The sequence below is a fragment of the Myotis nattereri genome (assembly GCF_964212035.1).
Source record: "Myotis nattereri genome assembly, chromosome: 11".
Lineage (NCBI taxonomy): Eukaryota > Metazoa > Chordata > Mammalia > Chiroptera > Vespertilionidae > Myotis > Myotis nattereri.
Window position 1 is genome coordinate 32,776,143 of NC_138086.1, and position 20,730 is coordinate 32,796,872.

At 40.8% G+C, this 20,730-nt stretch overlaps 1 protein-coding gene across 1 annotated transcript; it reads right to left on the reverse strand.

The window, feature by feature from the left end:
- Nucleotides 1-820: 820 nt before the first annotated feature.
- On the reverse strand, nucleotides 821-1,795 carry LOC308526752 (olfactory receptor 10AC1-like; the record flags this gene model as incomplete). The annotated part of the gene is made up of 1 exon (XM_081101987.1): nucleotides 821-1,795. The coding sequence occupies one exon, from the start codon at nucleotides 1,793-1,795 to the stop codon at nucleotides 821-823; it is 975 nt and encodes a 324-aa protein (XP_080958113.1).
- Nucleotides 1,796-20,730: the final 18,935 nt, after the last annotated feature.

Here is a 20,730-nt window from a genome sequence, read left to right on the forward strand (position 1 = left end):
CCTCCTCCTCCTCCTCCTCCTCCTCCTCCTCTTCCTCCCCATTCTTCCTCCTCCCCTTTCTTCCTCCCTTCTTCTCCTCTGCCTCCTCCTCCCCCTCCCTTTCCCCCCCTTCTTCTTGGCAGCTGCATAGGATTCCATTATAGGGATAAATCATAGTTTATTTAGTCACATGCTGGTATTTAAACAATTTGTAATCTTTTGCTGATTCACACAGTGCTGACATGAACATTTTTGAACATACATACTTGTCCTGTCTGCGAGCTCTCTGCAGTCATGCATTTTGCTTCCCACATCATTGCAAGCCCACCACCGTGCAGGCCCCAGGGTTGGGAAGAACTCAGCAGTGCTTGTGAAAGCACTAGAGCAGCCGTGGGCAAACTACGGCCCGCGGGCCGGATCCGGCCCGTTCAGCTGTTCTATCCAGCCCGCGGAACCGAAAGAGCGGAGGGTTCTCTTGCTCTCCCCTCCGCTCCTTCAGCAGCAGTGTTAACATGGCAACATCGGGAAACACGGCCACAGCTCCTTCTTCTGAGTCCAGTTTAAGAACCCATTGTGGCCCTCGAGTCTAAAAGTTTGCCCACCCCTGCACTAGAGGCAGGTCTCAGGTGCCATACCACACTGTCTCTGGCTATTCCTCCAGGGAGGGGTGGAGGATGGAGCAACTGCTGGCAGGCTCTCCTTATGTGGACACGCTTCCTGATTCTTTCCTGAATCCGGTCCTTGAGTCCCCCCGGGGGGCATTCCTGATGATATGTCCTGTAGATGAAACTTTAGGGAGTAGAGCTGCCTACTCTGGCCTGGCCCTGCCTGCTGTCAGGGTTCATACAGTCTGACCCCGGGGTTGGCCCAGCAGCCACCGCCCCAGCACCCTGCGGATGGCCATTGTGACCTCACAGTTGCGCAGGCTGTAGATGAATGGGTAGAGCAGCGGCGTGACATTGGTGTAGATGAGCGCCAGTGTGCGGTCCCGCCGCGGGGAGTAGCTGGCCTTAGGCCGCACGTACATGAAGGTGGCGCAGCCATAATGCAGAAAGGTGACGGCCAGGTGCGAGCCACAGGTGGAGGCAGCCTTGCGCCAGCTTCCAGGGGAGTGCTTGTGGCGCAGGGTGGTGGCGATGGCGCCATAGGAAGCCAAGATGAGTACCAAGGGCAGCAGCAGCAGCACCAGGCAGGCGCCCAGTAGGGGCAGCTCGTCCATATAGCTCCGTGTGCAGGCCAGGTGCAACAGCGCTGTGATGTCGCAGAAGAAATGCACCAGCAGGTGGGAGCCACAGAATGGCAGGTGGAAGACCGCCACCGTGAGCCCTAGGGACACTGTCAGTCCCCCGAGGCAGCAGGCCAGGGCCAGTCGTGCACACAGCCTCGGGGTCACTACAGCCGCATAACGCAGCGGGTGGCAGATGGCCATGTAGCGGTCATAGGCCATGGCGGCTAGTAGGAAGCACTCGGCCCCACCCAGCGCCACGAACATCTGCATCTGAACAGCGCAGCCCAGAAAAGAGATGGGGCTGCCCCTGCCGACGTCAAGGCTGGGTGCAGCCAGGTCGGCCAGGGAGCGGGGCACCACCACCAGCGTGTAGCAGAGCTCGATGGCTGACAGCTGGCATAGGAAAAGCAGCATGGGTGGCCGGCTGGGCATGTAGGCCACTGCCACCAGGATGAGCAGGTTCCCACTCAGGGTGGCCAGGTGCACAGCCAGCAGCAGGAGGAAGAGCACAGGCCTCAGGTGTGGGAACTCGGAGAAGCCCTGAAGGAGAAAACCCCGGGGCATGGTAGCATTGCTGGAGCTATCCATGTGGGTCGCCCAGAGCCACCTGTGGGAGAGAAATGAGGGAAAGGCGAGCTGTGGGGTGCCACCCTTCTAGCCCCGATGGTGGAGAAAGGGCCAGGTGGGAGTTAGAGGGTGGGAGGGAGTAGTGGATACAGAGAGCGGTGGTAGGTACACGGTACACTCCCAGCCCCCTCCCCATGAGGATATCTTGTTAACTGGTTCAGAAACATGGTGCAGGTCTTCCTGCCTCCTGGACTAGATTCTCACTGCTGCTTTCTCAACATGCTCTTTCCAAGGAAGCCTCAATTTTAGACTCTTTCCTTATAATGCATCACTCATGACCTCCACCTACAAAGAATTTCCTGCCCTCAAACTCCAGTTACCATTCATTCTGAGGGGCCTAGCCTGAGCTCCTCAAGGCAGGAAATGTGTCTTCAGTCTCTGCCTCTGTTCCTTCCTCCCTGGCCTGTCCAGTCCCTTCTGAGTTGCTTTCTGTATGTGTCACAGAATTACAGAAACATAAAGCAGATGAAGACCTTAGAGCTCATGTCCTACAACCTCATAATTGTAAAGAGAAAAATGAGGCTGGGGGTGGTAGTGGTGAAGGGCTTAACGGCTCATAGAAAATTATGAACAGAATCTGCATTCCTGAGACTGAATCCGAACTTCCCCTGACTCCAAATGGGGCTATAAAAAATGTCACTACAGTCAGTCAGTCCACAGTAATTTAGTCTTAAATGGAAACCCAAGTGTGTTCCAGGCACTGAGGCAGACACATAGGGAACAGGGGAAGTTAGCGGGAGGGCCTGGCTGGGCACATCAGGAACAATGTGTCCCTAACATTTTTATTAGAAGTAATGTGTATCTGTTCTAACTTGCCTTTTTGAGTGAGTAGTACATTTCAAATTTGCCAACTGAACACAGTTTCTTTCTAAGCATTATCGCTGACTCATTTGCAGGAAACATTTGGAAAACATTGCTAACCTGTAGGTCGACTGTGCTTGTTATAAAACTCTAGTATGGGGGAACATGGGGTGGTAAGAAATTCAAGGCCATGCAAACAAAGAGGAGGATGTTTGATTTTTCCAATTGTTATTTATAATATCTCTTATTTTCTTATCTCTTTTATTAATTTCAGTTGTAAGCTCGACTATTATTTCTTCTCAGTGACTTCGAGTCATGGTTTATAATCAATGTTGGAAATGGAATTTGTGCATAGCTTTTATACCATAGAGTGCAGTAGCAATAAAGCTGGGTTAAGGGCATGGTCAGATGAAAGAGCTGGAAGGAATGCAAAGAGCTTGGGCTTTGCTAGCCAGTGCTCCTTTTGGAGACGAGAATTCTGAAGAATTATCAGTGCCACCCTGTGCTTTTTCTTTCCTTTTTAAAATTTCTTTATTGATTAACATATTACATATGTGTCCTTATCCCCCTATTGCTGCCCCCCCTCCCCCCACTCATGCCCCCTGTGCGTTTTCTTATCATCTTGGGGAATGTCTCCAAACAGATGTTTGTAGCCTTACGGAGGACAAGTATGGTGGGGTTTTGGGTGGTTCTAAGGGAGGTGGAATCATTTCCCTTGTGTTTTAGAACTCTCACTTTTTTGGCCAGTATTCAGTCTATTGAGCAAATTTAACAAACCTTTTTCTGTTGAGTGCTTCTTCCTTGTCAGGTGTTATAGCTGCAGGTGTGAACAAGAGAGAAGCCTGGCTGTCCTGGAGGTCCTGGCAGGATGTAACTGCTGAGGGACCCACGGCACCTCTCTTCTCTCTGCCTCGGCTCGCTCTTCTCTACTCCTCTCTTCTTAGAGAAGCAGAGGGTGGGGGGCTGAGGGACAGAAATGATCCAGTTCTTTTGTCTTCATGTTCATACTGCACAGAAATGAAGATGACAAGAATGGCTAGGAGAAGGTGCCCAAAACTGCATACTGAACATAGATCATGTTTTTTATAAGCAAGGCCCCACAAAGTGAGCCACATAGGCCAACTAAACAAAAAGGAGACTGAGGAATGTTTCTACTTTGTTTGGAGTTTTTAGGAGAATTTGTTGCAAACTCAAGGAATGTACGTCACAAATGTCTTTTCTCTTCAAGGATGAGCGGGGTCAGACACTTTCCAAACTTCTGTGATTTGACCCATTTAAAACCCAGCTCTATCAGAGTCATTGAGCTACAGAGGGAAAAGAAATGATGACAAGGCCTGCTTGAGCCACTCCTCCCCCCCCAACCCCCTCACCCCCCACGTTCTCCAGGGGCAGAAGGGCAGATATTCTTGTTCTTCCAGGTGATTCATAGTATCAACAATAATAGCTGTGCTTAAGGGAGTAGCTGGCAAATGCTCACAAGGACTTTACACATTTAATTCATTTAATCCTAGCTACAACTCAATAAAATAGGCCAACTCTTACACTCATCGTACAGATGAGGAAATTGAGGCGTAAAGAAATTAGATGTCATGAGCTAGTGGTAAAGCCAGATTTTACACCCAAGCTTTTTATAGTCCATGGTCCTATTCACAAGATAGTCTTCCTTACCGAGACCTCTCCTGAAAATTCTTCCCACCTAAGACACACCTTACCCTTCTTCCCACATCTACTTTCCCTCTCTAGAAATTAACTGCACTCTCCTAGGCATTGCTGTCCTCATATTTCCCTTTGCTGGCATTCCCTTGAGGCCCTGTGGATATGAGCAGCAATACAGATAGTCTAAGATAGCAAATCTAAAAATAATTTCTCCTTAGCTTTGACATTCAGAGCTGCTGCTGTTATTGTTCTGGCAGATCTGCTTTTCTAATTGTGTGAGGCTCAATGGAGCACCCACAGAGTAATGCCTGGCTGGTGGCCCAGGACATTGGGATGTGGCTGAAAGCCTCACTGGGCTGCAGCTGCGGAGCTGGGCTTTGATTTTTACAGTGCAGAATAATTAAAATTACCTGTAATAATGATGCTTTTTAAAATTGGTCATTTCAGTAGTCAATGGAAGCACATTTAAAGAGGGGATGAAATGGGAGATTGGAGAGGCAGACAGGTAAGGCTCTTCCAGACCACTGGACATGACCAGACCTCTGGCACCCATGTGTAGACCACCTGGCATCCATCATTTTGACCACCTGACATCTAACTGATTGTCATCCTGGACCAATCCTAGGGCTAAGAATGCAGGGCTGATTATTACCAAGAATGCACTTTGAACTATAAGAACACAATTTTTCTTTCTTCTGAACATTTTTGAGGTTTTGCCTAGCTGTGTTCCCAGTTTGAAAACTCTTAAGACCCTGGAATAAATCTTTATAATTAGTTTCTAGCCAAGCCTCCAGACTCTTTTTTAGTTCCTTTGACATATGTTAGAACCCAACTTCTACAGTATCGTAGCAGCCTTTGGGCTCCATTTGCATAGCAGCTGACAAGTATAATTCGATAATGACTCCTTTTCCTATGTCATTAGTCTTTTCCTTGATTTATGACAGATAACTCAAAACCTATTAATATACATATACTTGCATTATTATTGTATTTAACATTTAGATGTTTTCTAAAATAAAACCCTTGAATTAAAACTTATTACCATTCTCTTGCTCAGATGCAAATATACCTTTTGGTAGTGTTTTTCTCATCAGTTTGATATTTCCTTTACTCAAAGGAGCTACATATCATCTCTGGATGCACAGATTTTACTGTGTGCTCCCTCTTCCAACCATTTATAATTTCAGCCTCAACCCCAGGTAGGTGCCTCTTTTCTGTCCCTGTGTTTCTGTCTTGTGAGCCACTTCCTTTCATGTGATAAAGCAGTCTCCTGAGTCCTTGATAACTAAATTTGGTAAGATAGCTTGTCAAAAGTTTTTGGAAGCCTAACTAAAAGAAATCCTTTGTTATTTCTTGTTGGCATCTGTGTCCCCAAAAGCATTTAAATAGATTTAATAAGGAATATTTTCCTTACATGGACATTCTTGCTTTCCTCCCTTTATGGTGTTTTCTGAAGTATTTAGTGATCCTACATGTTATAAAAGTGAGATGCCCTTCATACTTTCTGTGTCTTCTCAGGAGTTCTTCTTAAAGTGATGGTTACACAGGCAGTCTTTTGGTTCTCCCGCTCTGGGTCAGTATGTTACCTTGGGTTTTGCATTTTGGCCAACATTTATCCTTCAAGTTTCCTGACAATTTAGAATTACAACAATGTGTGCACTTGTGTTTAGAGCCCCCTAAACAGTTGCTGCTGTTAATTCTCTTTTCTTAAATCAATTGAGTGAAGTGTTATTTCAGGCTTCATGCTCTCTTTTAATTTCATCTGAAGAGGAGCTTTGAACCACACAAATCTGGGAGCCCTGCTGATTTTAGAGCTTGGCCTCTGCCTTTGCTGCTTTTAAAAAAGTTCTCAGCTTGAACGAAGCAGTATCCATTTAAATGGATATCTCTGACCCAGGCTTCCGCCAGAAGAACAGGGATATACTTCAAAAACCAGCACTTTAATATTTAACATCAAAATTGTCTGGCAAAGAGACTGTCCCCATTTTGGGACTGTGAAGGACATCCTTACCACACATAAATGCATGGTCATTGTACTGTTACATTTTGAAAAGTATTCTAGGCCTGAGGGTCAGTCACTTTATCGACTTGAAAAAATAGTAACATCTTTTCTATATAGGACACTAGTTTGTTTTCTAAATATGTTTTTAAGATCAACTGTCATTTTTCATGAAGTCAGTTTTAGTAGGTTTGAAAATACTTTTAATTTCTAAACTGCATCTTACGCCACAGAGCAATAAGAGGGCTCCCTCAAAAACCCAGATGACCCTCCTACTAAAAGATGCTTTTTTGCTTCTTGTTGGTCACAGACTGAGAGCTGGAACTAAGGAATAGGGGCAAGGCAGCTGCTTGGATGAAGAAATCAAGGTTATCTCAGTTCTGCCAGGGTATTTTTATGATTCATTAAACTGGAAAAAAACAACAACAACCCACTGGTGAAAAAAATATATTGATATCCTAGTCCAGCCACCATACAAGAGAGAGCACACTGATATCTTTGGAACATTGTCTCAGAAAGCCATGGGCCCTCAGCAGATCCTTCACCTGGGAGAGTTGTGTGCATAATTTTGGCTTCAGGAGTTCTTTCCAGTGAGGTACTCTCCTTACCATCCTGCTGCCTACCCCCGAGTCTCCAGAAAAGACTTCTGTGTTTGCTGAGAAAAAGCAAAAAAAGTCCAGATGAAATGAGATAGAACACACAGAGTTCAGCCAGCCCACGGGTGGGCTCTGATGGTGGGCCAGGTCTTCTTCAAGGGGGAGGGGAGTGGTCACTGTGGCTGATGTGGTTTGGGGCTCCGGGATTAAGTTTTTGGCCAGGAAGCAAGGAATAAATGGAGCCCCTTACAATACCATGACAGGAAGTTTTTGTGTGGTCAAATTTTTGTGTCCCGTGGAGCTAAGTAATAATCATGGACTTCATCTTCATGAATACTCTATTTTGTTTCTAAAAGTTGAAGAGGTAATATTTTCCTCAGTTCTATTCTTACCCATTATTTTATAGAAACAACAGATCATTGAATGCCTCTCTCCATGAGAACCTCTATCCACCTGAGGAGAAGATAGGAATTTCCCAGTTTTGGGTTGGAAAAGTTGAGGCAGAAGAGATGCATTTGGGCAAAGATATTAAATAAAAAAAATATTTAGAACCTAAAAGTTCTGGAATCTGTAGCTGCCTCATGTTCCTCACACCACATGCCTCCTCAGTGTACCTCAGATTAAATGGGTCCACAAGTTAGAGCACCTTGAACATCACGTGCCCCATGATTTACCGATGTGGGATACCGGGTCTGACTTGAGGTGGTGCATGGGAAGAAATGCTTCTCTCACAAGTAGTTATCTTTTGGGGCGAAACCTAATTGGGAAGTGTTTTGATTTCCTTATTTCCATGCTCCATTATTTGTATTTCCTTCTCTGCCCACGTACCCTACAAATGCCAAACCTTCTCCTTACCTGGGCCCAGAGAGAGGGACGACCTGGAGATGGGTGGAAAGGAGACTCAGATCATGGTAACTGGAGGTTAGAAACATCACAGGCAAAATGAGAAATAGCAGACTGTAGGGTTGCAGTGGGCAGTTGTAGAGGAGATGGAGGGCTGAAATGAGAAGAGTGAGAGATGGAGAGGCTGTAAGCGGGGAGATCGCCCAGAGGGATTTCCACAGCAGCTTCTGGATAGCTGTGTCTGGTCGGCATTATAATCTTAGCTTGCTCTATACCCGTGGAGAGTGGGGAGAGAGGAGAGGAATATATTAGTTCCTTCCAGAGGGAGGACAAGCAAGAACAAAGACACCTGTAATGAATGCACTCACCACAAAACCCCTCCTCAGGGCTGGAGACCTAGGTGGGGCTTGGCACACATACAGTGACTCTCCAACTATCCAAAGAGAAATGACTCGTCTTATCCCATGTGGCCCACTGTCCAAAATGCTGTCCATCCCATTGGTACTTCACTCTTTCCCTAGAGTGCTTCTTGCTCCTCTGTCATCATAACAATTCCCTTCTCTGCATGCTGGGCCAGGGGGCTGCTCTAGAACCTGTAGTAAAGTGTCAGGTCTTAGATAATAGGTCTTAGATGTCTTTAGTTTTCTAGTTGGGAGCTGGCTATTGAGATGCATGAATGAATCGCCTTTCTAACTTTCACATTTGTGTGCAAGGACCCAGGAAACTACATTAGGAAGCCGCCACCACCAAGGGATACTCCTGACCCTAGAGTAAGAACTAGAAGACTCTGGCAGGTCCCTCTAAGTTTGGGAGCTGAAGACTCGCTCTTGATTTTTTGGTTATTATCCTGCATGTTCACATGTATATATGTGTTAGTATTGTAGGATGCTTTGAGGTCATCTATTCTAAATTCATATACTCGTTCATTGATTCAACAATTCAACACATGTTTTGAGTACCTACTATGTGCCAAGCGTGGATCTAGGTATTGAGGTATAGATCAGGTAGCAAAACAGGGAAAAAAAATCCTGTCCTCATGGAGCTTACATTCTAGGGCAGTGATGGCGAACATTTTGAGCTTGGCGTGTCAGCATTTTGAAAAACCCTAACTTAACTCTGGTGCCGTGTCACATATAGAAATTTTTTGATATTTGCAACCATAGTAAAACAAAGATTTATATTTTTGATATTTATTTTATATATTTAAATGCCATTTAACAAAGAAAAATCAACCAAAAAAATGAGTTCGCGTGTCAGAGGTGTCATAGGTTCGCCATCACTGTACTAGGGCAAGCATGTCAAAACTCTCGGCCTGTGGGCTGCATCTACAATGAATATTTTTGTGGCCCAGCCAATATAACGGAATGTAAGAAACATTTTAATAAAAATTTCATAATTTAATTTTTAAAATATCCTGTTATACATAATTATTAATAATGAACTATAATGTTTGCTAATGACTGATTACTATAATCGTGTTGCATTTATTTCCCTTACACACCTTATGCGCAGGCGCACCATTTCTCTCCACTAATACTAGCAGCAAATATTTTAACAGCTGATTGCCACGTCATTAGTCTTGGACTGATTTGTTTGGTGTGCGCAACAGGAAATATTTTGCTTTTGGCAAACAAGAAAAATAGGTTTATTTGTGTTATGCTTATTAATTTGTGCAGTTATTCTGTGTCTGGTAAGTTAATGTTCAAGAAAAAATACTAATTTTTATTAAAATGTTCTATTATTTTATGTTAACAATTACTCATTTATTTCAGCCCTTTAACCTACATTTCTATGAAAATTGAAGCTTTTGTGTGTTTTTTTTTGCAGCCCACATAAACTTAAACCTTGTTTATTTGGCCTGTGTTAGCTTTTGAGTTTGACATGCTTATTCTAGGGAGAAGAGACAATGGCCAAGTTAAGTAAATTATCGAGCATATTTGGAAGTGATAAGTCCAGTGGAGAAAAATAAAGAAGGATAGGAAATGTGAGGAGGTGACATGCAATTTTCAATAGGATGTTTGAGGAAGGCTTTAGAGGAAAGGTGACATTTGATGCAAAACTTGAAGGAGATAAAGCAGTGAGCCATGTGGATATATGGAGGAAGAACATTCTAGGCAGAAGCATTAGCCAGCCAGAGGCCCTGAATGGGGTGCAGGCCTGGTGTGTTTGAAGTCCAGTGAGGAGGCCAGTGTGGCTGGAATGGAATAAGGGAGGACATACTAGCAGCAGATGATGTCAGAAAAGTAATGTGTGGCCAGTAGGGGTGCCATGCAGGAGATTGTGAAAACTTGGCTTGTATTCCATGTGGGATGGGGAGCCACTAGAGCAGGGGTGGGCAACGCTTGGAATGCATGCCATGTAACTTTTGCTGGCACGCGAAACCCTCTCTTATAATCTTCCATTTACAATTTTTTTCTTAATATCGACTTTTTTATTTTTCAGATAAATTCAGTGTAGGTGCATCTTAGATAAATAAATAATTTTACATAACAAGTTATCTTAAAGACCATAGACATGAATTGATGAGAGAGGGGAAGAGCAATTTCTATGCTTCTGCCTTAATTCTCCCTGCCTTCCTAGATCGGACCAGTGTTTTGGTTTCATCCACATACGCTTGTGAATCTTTGTTCTCAGTGATGAATTTTGTTAAGTCTCGTAATAGGAGTAGCCTGACAGATGAAAGTAGTAGCTCGTGCATATCTCTGAAGGTCACGAAATATAAACCTGATGTAAAATCTCTGTCGTCAGTGATGCAGCAGTAAAAGTCCCACTGATAATATCAAACGGAGTCATAAAGTTTTCTGTTGGACTATCAGTGTACATGTATACATTAAAAAATAAATTTATTTTTCATCATCATATACTGTGTTTTTGTCGCTCGAATGAATTTTATTATTTCTTCAAGGTTCTTCACATACGTACACCTTAAGAGATATCAAGTAGGCTAACATGTTCTTAAAAAATTAGGGTTGGCACGCAGAAGAATTTTGAGTCAGGGATTTTGCTGGTTTTGGCACGCATTCACAAAAAGGTTGCCCACCCCTGCCCTAGAGACTTTGAGAACAGGAATTCTATAAAAGGACTACTGGCTGCTGCATAAGAATAGACTGTAGGGGACCAGAGTGCTTTACTCTAATCCGAATGAGGGAGAATATGATGGATCAGATTGGCAGTAGAATATTGGTTGTATTCTGCAAATATTTTAAAATGTAGAGCTAGCACAATTTCCTGATGGATTGAATATGGGGTGTGAAAGAGAGGGTCCAGAATGACTTTATTTTTTGTCTGAGCAACAGGAAGGGTAGAGGTGTCATTACTTGAGATGAGGTCTCAGGTGGAGCAAGTTTGGGAAGGAGAAGTCAGAAGTTCAGTGTGGGATATATTAACTTTGAGATGTCTGTTAGCTGTCCAAGTGGATCTACTAATTGGCAGTTGGGCATGTGATCTGCAGTTCATGGGAGACATCAACATTAGAGGTAAAAATTTCTGCCCATCAACCAATTTGTACATCTCCACCATCCTATAATATTTATATAGAAAATTATATAGTAGGATGAATTCTCCTTTTGATACTAAATAATTATTTCAACCCCTACACAGTTCTGTTAAAGACATAGTATTGAATGATGGTCATAGCTACACTAGAGGCTGGAAATGAGGGCTGAACCCAAACCCCATAGAGAAGGAAAGAGTTGGCAACAAAATTATGGGTTCTAAAATTCTAGGTTCTTATCCTAAATTTGCCTATTTTTTTTCTATGTATTCTTTAGAAATTAACTTACCTTGTCTGAGCCTTAGTTTAGGTGACTGAAATATAAAAATAATAATACCACCTGTGTCTAATTAGCAAATTTTGTTTTCACATTTTATTTCTGACAGCTTTATTGAGGTATAATTGAAAAACAATGAACTGCTTACACTTAATGTGACAATCTGATTAAGTTGGACATGGCTCTCTCACTCTCTCTCTTTTTAATCCTTACCCTAGGATATGTTTATTGATTTTAGAGAGAAAGGGAGAGAGAGAAACATTGATGTGAGAGAAAAACATCAATCGGTTGCTTCTCATACATGCCCTGACCAGGGATTGAACCCCAACCTGGTTATGTGCCCTGACTGGAAACCAAACCCCCAATCCCCCCAGCTTTTGTTGTATGGGATGACACTCAACCAATTGAGCCACCCAGTCAGGGTGCACCCTTTCTCTCTCTCTCACTGTCTCTCTCTCTCTCTCATCATGAGATCTACCTTCTTAACACATTTGGAAGTGCACAACACAGTATTGTTATTCACAGCAGTATGTTGTACAGCAGATATCTAGAATTTACTCATCAGTCATAACTGAAATTTTATACCCTTTGGGTAACAACTCCCTGATCTACACTCAGCCCCTGGTCACCACTATTGTATTGTCTTCTTCTATGAGTTAGGCTATTTTCGATTTCTCATCTCTGTGGAATTAAACTGCTGTTTCTCCCATCTTAAAAGCTTTATTGATTTTCATTTTTATGCAGTTGAAAAAACTCAAACGAGTTGTCTATACTTCCTTTCCTCTTACTTTCTGTTTTTAAAAAACTGCTTAATTGAGATCTGGTTTACATGTAAAATGCAGTTTTGAGATTTTAAATAAGATTTTTACTTATGAAAGCATTTTTTAAATTCTAAAGTGCTACAGAAATGTCACTTATTATATTGAAGAGCCATGATCAACATATTTTCCAAAATAGGACTCTATCCCACCTTTCCCTGGCTCTCAGCTTTCAGAGTGTGGACTGCCCTCTCATCCTCATTCTTTTCAGGCACATAGTTTCCCCAAAAGATAAGAAGCAATCAGGAAGGGACTCAGTCTGGACAGGCCTCCCTAGTGATCAGGACTCCGGATATGATATCATACACGAACAGCAGTGTAGTCACGGTTCAGAATTATGGAAATGGTGCCAAGAGAATCTTGGACATAATCTTCGGGCTGTATTAGTCTTGACCTAAGGCAGAATTTACCAGTGACGGGAGTTTGCAGTTTTATGCCTGTTTTTCTTGGCTGGAGTATGGCTTTTTGTGAAGAGTTGTGTCAACAGGGGGGAGTCTCTGCTTGGGCTTAGGGAGTCCTCAGATTGGTGGTGCCTCTGTTCCCTCTTGGAGAGTTGCTGTGAGTTTTCTCAGACTTGGAGTCATGTGGGATCTATGTTTGGAAAGACTGGAAATACTTACATCGTCTCCACATTCCTCAGCCATTTGTCACCAGATTGCACATTGCCTGGTGGGATGCCTGCTTCCAGGGGGAATAGATACTAGTACTTCTTTCTGACTTCAGCAGAGAAGAGGTTGGTTAAGTTATTGAGTTAGATGAACATTTATGACTCTGGCTGTAAGGAGAAAAAGTTTATTTCTTCGGGGTCTTTGCATTTTTTTTTTTGGTAAATTTATAGAAATATTGATGATAGAAAAAGGGCAAGATAGTAAACCAAAAGTATCAATAATAAATAAAATTATAATGATGCCTAAAGAAATTATAAGCATATAAGAGAAATAAAACAGAGTATAACCAAAATCTTAAGTTGATTCTCTGCAAGTTCCAGGAAGATGAAAACATTTCTGGAATTCTCACCAAAGAAAAACGAGAAAAGACAGAATTAAAAAAATGAAAAGGTAGAAATTAAAATCAATAGAGTAGAGATTAGAAATAATAGAAGAATATTATTTAAAAAGTACTATGGATACAATAGACACATATCTAAAAATAAAAGCCTAATTGGCCTAAGAAGAAACAGAAAACTTGAATACAATTATAATCATTAGTAACATTGAAATTGCTACTGTAAAGATAACTTTTCTGTCCTTTTCATTACACCCATGGAAAATAATTTTATAAGTGGACTTTACCAATGTTTCAAGGAACACATAATCCCCATATATTAGTAAGTTTTTCCAGAAAATGGAAAAAAAAGAAAGAAAAATTTCCCAACTCATTTTATGAGGCTTACATAACCTAGATTAAAATAATCCTCACAAGTATATTATGCAAAAAGTATACATTAATTTTATGGATGACAACATCTTTTAATATTATTCAAAAAAATTCAACCTTTATTAAAAAACAGCATATTTCTACCAGGTGACAATGTTCCCAGGAGTAGAGAGATGATTCAATTTCACAAAATCCTAAGCACACTATCACATAGGATGATTACAGAAAAAGTCATTTATTTTTAAAAAATCTTTACAAAAATATTTTTTTATTGACTTCAGAGAAGAAGAGAGAGGGAGAGAGAAGCAGAAACATCAATGATGAGAGAAAGAATAATTGATTAGCTGCCTCCTGCACACACCCTACTGGAAATTAGCTCAAAATCCAGGCATGTCCTGAGCGGGAATCGAACTGTGATCTCCTGTTCACAGGTCGACACTCAACCACTGAGTCACACTGACTGGGAAAAATAGTCATTTCAATATACAAAGAAAAATGATGAAAATGCTTAGAAAACTAGAAACAGAGAACTTTATAACTCAATAAAACCTATATTCAAAAATTCTACAACAAATGTACTTAATGGATAAATCTGAGGCACTTCTTCTAAAGTCAAAACAAGATGCATCCTGCTTTGTGTAAACGATACTTATGGGCACACACAGTACTTATGATTCTAGCCAATACAAAGAAAATAATAATTGATATGGAGGAGTTGCACTATAATTATTTGCTGATGATATTACCATGTACATTTAAAATCCAAGAGAATTAATGAGCAAATTGGTCACACTAAAAAGAAAGTTCAGCAAGATTTTCCAATATAAGATCAACATGTAAAAGTAAATAATATTACTGTATACTAATAATAATTAAAATATAATAAAAATAAGATACCATTGCTATAACAACACATGCCATTAAGTATGGAGTTAATTTAATAAAGTGCTTTATAAATAAAATTATTAAACTCTAGTAAAAGACAAGAAAGAAAATTTAATAAATTAAAAAAATTATACCATGTTCATGAATGACCTTTCCTTGTAAAAATGTCAATTTTTAAAATTTTGGGATATATTACATGCATTTTTTATAATTACAACAGGAGCCCTGGCTGGTGTTTCTTGGTGGTTAGAGCATCAGCGTGCACACTGCAGGGTCATTGGTTTGATTTCTGCCCCCATACTGGAGGGCCGTGGATTGGATTCCTGGTCAAGGGCATGTACATGGGTTGCAGTTCCGGTACCTGACCCCAGTCATGGCACATGTGGGAGGCATCCAGTTGATGTGTCCCTGTCACATCGATGTCTCTCTCTCTCTGTGTTTCTCCCCTCCCCCCTCCCTCTCTTACACTCTCTCTAGAATCAATGGAAAAAATATCCCTGCTTCTTAGATGTGGATTTAAAAAAATAATAATTACAACAGGAATCATGAGGCCAGTTAGTATAGGTTTTAAAATATATATGGAAAAATAAAAGCCCTAAAATAGCTAATAGAAGTAAAAAATTTTGAACTAATGTGGAGAGGAGAGAGGATGACTGACTAGCCCTCCTAGATATTAAGATACACTACAAAGCAATAATTAGTAAAGTAATTGATATTTGTATAAGAAATCTGACATAAGGTCCAGGATTGAGAGTTCAGAAAGAGATCTGTATTTTTGTGTGAACTTGGTAACTTATGGTGATTGTATCATAAATCAATAAAATAATTTAAAAATAAATTTTTAAGGAAAGTAGGTTCATTAGATGGAGGAAAATCAATTAATTGCTCCAGATACACCCAAAGATGTAAAATACACAACCTTTAAGAGAAAAATTGATATATCCGACTACATTAAAAATAAATATTTTGGTTAATGAAGAATGACATAAGCAGAGATAATAGTCCAGGAAGTGATGCTTGCATTATTAATAACAAAAAAATCTAGAGTTATATTAGGAAATAATATTAATTAAAAAAACAAGAAATATGCACAAATTTATGAAGCTATTCAAGAAGAGGAATTTGAATGGATAATAAATTATTGAAGAGATTCTCATTATCATTTTTAGTCACAGGTAAATAACATTTAAACAACCATGCAATCTCTCTTTTTTCTTTCTCCGTCACTGCTATGACGTGGATACTTGACCTTTATTTTAACCATGTCTCACATTAGCTAAAGAATCCAGTTATCTTTCATCAGAAACAAAAGCAAAAGTGTCCTATTACTCAAGGGATTACAACAACAACAACAATATGACCATTAATCAGACCAGGTATGATTCCAAGAAAAGACTTGGCGAGTTAACCAAGTTGGGCATGCATGAAGGTAACACGTATTGGCTCACATGTTTATCTTGCAGTGATTCCATGTTTCTTACTATTCTGTGTTGAGCCAAGTACTTTTCATGGTAACCACTTGCAATTTGTTAGAAGACATACCCAATGACATTTTCATTATTTGTTTTCTGAAGTTCAATATTAAATATGTGATACCTTTTGAACTATTGTTATATCTTAGTTTGTGAAGCAACATACTTACTAAACTTGAGCTTGAGGCTACACCTTCCACCTCAGCCAGGTGGTGTAACACATTGAGCATCATACCTGACACTTCCAAGATGCTGAACAACTGTTAAATGAAACAAGCAAGCAAGAAAAGCAAGAATAAATGAGAAATCCATTTATAACCATCAGGTTGGCAAAAATGAAAATGTCAGATAATACGAAGTGCTGGTGAGTTTGTAGAGAAAGAGAAATGAACCCTCCTGTACTCGAGTGGAGGTATAAATTAGTGCACTCAATGTGGCAACAACTTAGTAATATTAGTGAAATTGTATCAGTTTCGTATTCTGTGTCTTTGCAGTTTCAATCCTAGGCATATACCCCACAGATACTCTTCTGGAGCTAACAGGAATAAGTTCTCAGCAACGTAATTTGAACCAGCAAAGAGTTGGAAATAACTTGAATGCCCAATAGTAGAGAAATGAATACGATACATATATGTGAATGATAAAATGCCATGCAGGGGGCTGAACTAGATTTAAGTATGTCTACATTAATCTCAAATGTAATGATGAGCAAAAAAAAGTAAGAAAAAATGTAGCATAGTGCCAGGTGAGTACTTGAATATAATATTAACATATTAGTAAATATAAGAATATGAAAAGAGGAATAATTCATGATTGATGATGTTATTGTGCTATAAACTGATTTTGGTCAAATTAGTTTTTTGCCCCACTTCCTGAGACTTAAGTTTTTCACTTTCTCCCCTAGGAATGAGAAAGAATATAATAGGTCATAGCTAACTAGAATCAAATAATGATTGATCCTTCCCTTTATCCAGTTTCTCTTTGAGTTCTATGGTATCACCAGTTTGTGTCAGAAATTCATGTCACCACTGTTAACAAATTTCAATGATTACTTTTCACCATCTTCGATGATTTCTCATAATAAAGGCTGAGCAATGTGGGCATGAGGGCAACATTTCCAACCTCCTTGAAGTCACATAATTAGTTTCTTTAATGAAGTAATACTGCAGAACCTTGTTCCTAATTTTTCTGTTCATTTTCTGCATTTTCAATGACTTCACCACTTACATTATAACTAGAGGCCCAGGGCATGGATTTGTGCACCAGGGGGGTCCCTCAGCCTGGCCTGCACCCTCTCGCAATCCAGGACCCCTCGGGGGATGTTGGACTGCTGGTTTTGGCCCGATTCCCGCAGGCCAGGTCGAGGGATCCCACCGGTGCACAGGGCCTCTAGTATGCATGTAAGATCTTTGGTTAATCTCTTCCTGCCCTCCCCTCTCCCCCCTTTCCTCTGAGATTCATTAGTTTGTTCTATATTTTTATGCCTGAGTGTGGAGTGTCTGCCCCCTGGTAGTCAGTGCGCATCATAGCTACCAGTCAAATGGTCAAGTGGTCAAATGGTCGAACGATCGGCTGGTCACTTAGGCTTTTATATATATAGATATACTAACCATACTTCCTATCTTTAACTATTTCCACCCTGTTTCTTCCCCTTACCATTTATCCCCTCTATGCCCTCTTCTACCTCCCCACTCCAGCCCTTTTTTGACTAGTAGCCAAGAGATGCTTAAGCTTCGTGAATGAGTGTCAACCCTCCTGTAAAATATCACCTACTAAATCTTTTAAATAATTGTACCCTTGTTTGTGTGGAATGACTGCCTACTTATTCTAATTTCACTCATTCTATTGGTTTCCTTTCTGACCAGACACATACCAACCTTTTCCAATGTCTGGCCAAACTTTGAGTTCCTACAGATGCTTAATAATAATGATTGTTCTTTTTCTGGTGAAATTGCCATAGCATCTCTTCCAACCAACCTTCTTCTGTTTTTCTCAAGCTTACTTCTTCTCACTTTATTCTTAAAGAGATATTTCATATTGATTATTGATATCCCTGCTCCTTTAATTTCACCGCTATCTCTACAATAGCTTAGAAAAGTTCCTGGAACATAGTAAACACTCAATAAATTTTTGCCGCTGTTTTTACTACCAGTATTAAGTCTCCTAGGATCACCATATGTCAAATAGTTATTGTGTTAAGCTTTGTGCCAAGTATTTTATGTATCTTATCTCATTTGCTTTAATACACTTTTACTATGTTGAAACCATTTGAGAACAATTCTTAGGTTTTTCAAAATTGATTTCCTTAAAATTTGAACTCCACTTACTTTCCTAATCTCAGAAAGAGATGTGCTCTTCCTCTCTAAGGTTAGTACTTCAATTTGTATTTCCATCCACAGTCCTTTCCAAAACCATGTTTTCCTGGTTTCCGACTCCCTTGATTCTTCAGACTCTCTTTTTCCAATGGCTCCTTTTTTAGCCTTCATATAGTCCTAGGTCTGCCTAAATTGTCTCAAAAACCCCCAGATTTGAACATTTTTCTGTATAACATTCTATCGCCATTTTCTCCTTCCCATTATTGTACATATTAGGTAAGTGTTCTATCCTATGCCTTTTTCTTATCTGAATTCTGTTTCTGAAACCTACCTCTATCATTTCTGAACTAATCATGATTGGTCATAGTTTCATAGCTATGAAAACCCTCTTCTAACTACTTATCTTCCATGATTTTTCTAGTGCATTTTTTGCCTTTGATCACTGTGTCCTTGAAACTCTATCTTCTTTGGTTTTTATGATCAGATACATTCTCAGTTCTCTTACACCTTTCTGAACACATTCTCCTCTCTCTCCCTGCCTCTTTGAGGCCAGATGGTGAGCATCATGTGAGGATACCATCTGAGGGATCTGGAACAGAGCATGCACAGAAGGTTAGGGTTGGGCAGCAGCAAGGTCATTTATTCACATTGCCAGAGAGAAATCAGGAGGGCATCAAAAGGCAGAAGGTTTATATTCCTGACATCAGTTGGTAGCTGAAACAGCTGCAGTTGTAGATGAAATATTATGTATGTCTGAGAACAAATTGGTCAAAGAGTTTACAAAACTGATGGAGCCAGAGCAAGGAAGGGCAGAAGTGTGTAGGTGGCAGTTGGGTGGGATGACAAGGAAGTAGGTGGGTTGTGGGGCAGAAGGACAGCAGGAAAAAAAAGGATAAAGAGTCTTGGCTCCATTTACTTACCTCCTAGTGATGGAAGTTCATCCTGGGTTGGCCTTGCTCAGAACTAGGGGTGATGATGGCATGAAGTAGCAGGCTAGGTGATTGGGAGAATGAGGTGAGGAACTGGTTGCTAATTATTAGCACTGGAATGAATATAGCTTGTTAGAGGTACAGATCTGATGAGCAAGGTGCTTGGACCATCATTCTCCTTCCTCTTTAATAAACATGTCATCCATACATTTTACAGCTTTTTATTATAGAAATTTTCATGTATATATGTATATATGTACATATATACATATATACATGAAATTTTATATAATATAGCCTATATAATAAAAGGCTAATATGCAAAGCGACTGAATGGTGGAATGACCAGTCGCTATGACACGCACTGACCACCAGGGGGCAGACGCTCAATGCAGGAGCTTCCCCCTAGTGGTCAGTGTGCTCCCTCACGGGGAGCGCCACTCAGCCAGAAGCTGGGCTCATGGCTGGCGAGCGCAGCAGTGGTGGCGGGAGCCTCTCCTGCCTCCACGGCAGTCGGACATCCTCCGAGGGCTCCAAGACTGCAAGAGAGTGTAGGCCGGGCTAAGGGACCCTTCCGAGTGCACGAATCTCGTGCACCGGGCCTCTAGTCTATATATAAAATAATGAATCCTCTAAAATTTAAAATTTGTGGCTTGGCTGTAACCGGTTTGGCTCAGTGGATAGAGCATTGGCCTGCAGACTGAAGGGTCCCGGGTTTGATTCAGTCGGGGGCATGTACCTTGGTTACGGGCACATCCCCAGTAGGGGGTGTGCAGGAGGCAGCTGATCGATGTTTCTCTCTCATCGATGTTTCTAACTCTCTATCCCTCTCCCTTCCTCTCTATAAAGAAATCAATAAAAATATATTTTAAAAAATTTGTGGCTTGAAGAGCCCTCACTGAGGACTAGACTTTATTCCTTAAATTAAAGCAGGGTATTTCTTTCTTAGGCAGTCAGTTTGGTCTTTAAAACTGAAACTGTATTTTGGATATAAAGGATTTTGCCATTTGAAAGTCTCTGAGCTAGCCTGATAGGCAACCTTAGAATCATTATTATAATCCACCTGAGTTATTAAGCAGCTAACTTTGAGAGATAAGTACTGGAGATACATGGACTAACCCAGTAGGAAAGATATGAAGGGTTAGAAACATAACTAATAATATAGTACTGCATATAATGCCTCCACTACACAGTACAAAAATAGGTATGCTCAATAATTATAGTGAACTGATTATATAAATTGGAAATCAGGATATTTAATTTAATAAAGATTTTTTCTAACATGAATTTACTTATAATAAGAATCCCTCAAAAATAACATTTCGTGCTACATTTGAGTTATTTTCATTAAGAATGATAACTCATATAAAACCAGGGCCATGTAGAACATCTGAGGCATGTGGTTCTCAATGCAGTGATGTAAGTCTGGAGCACT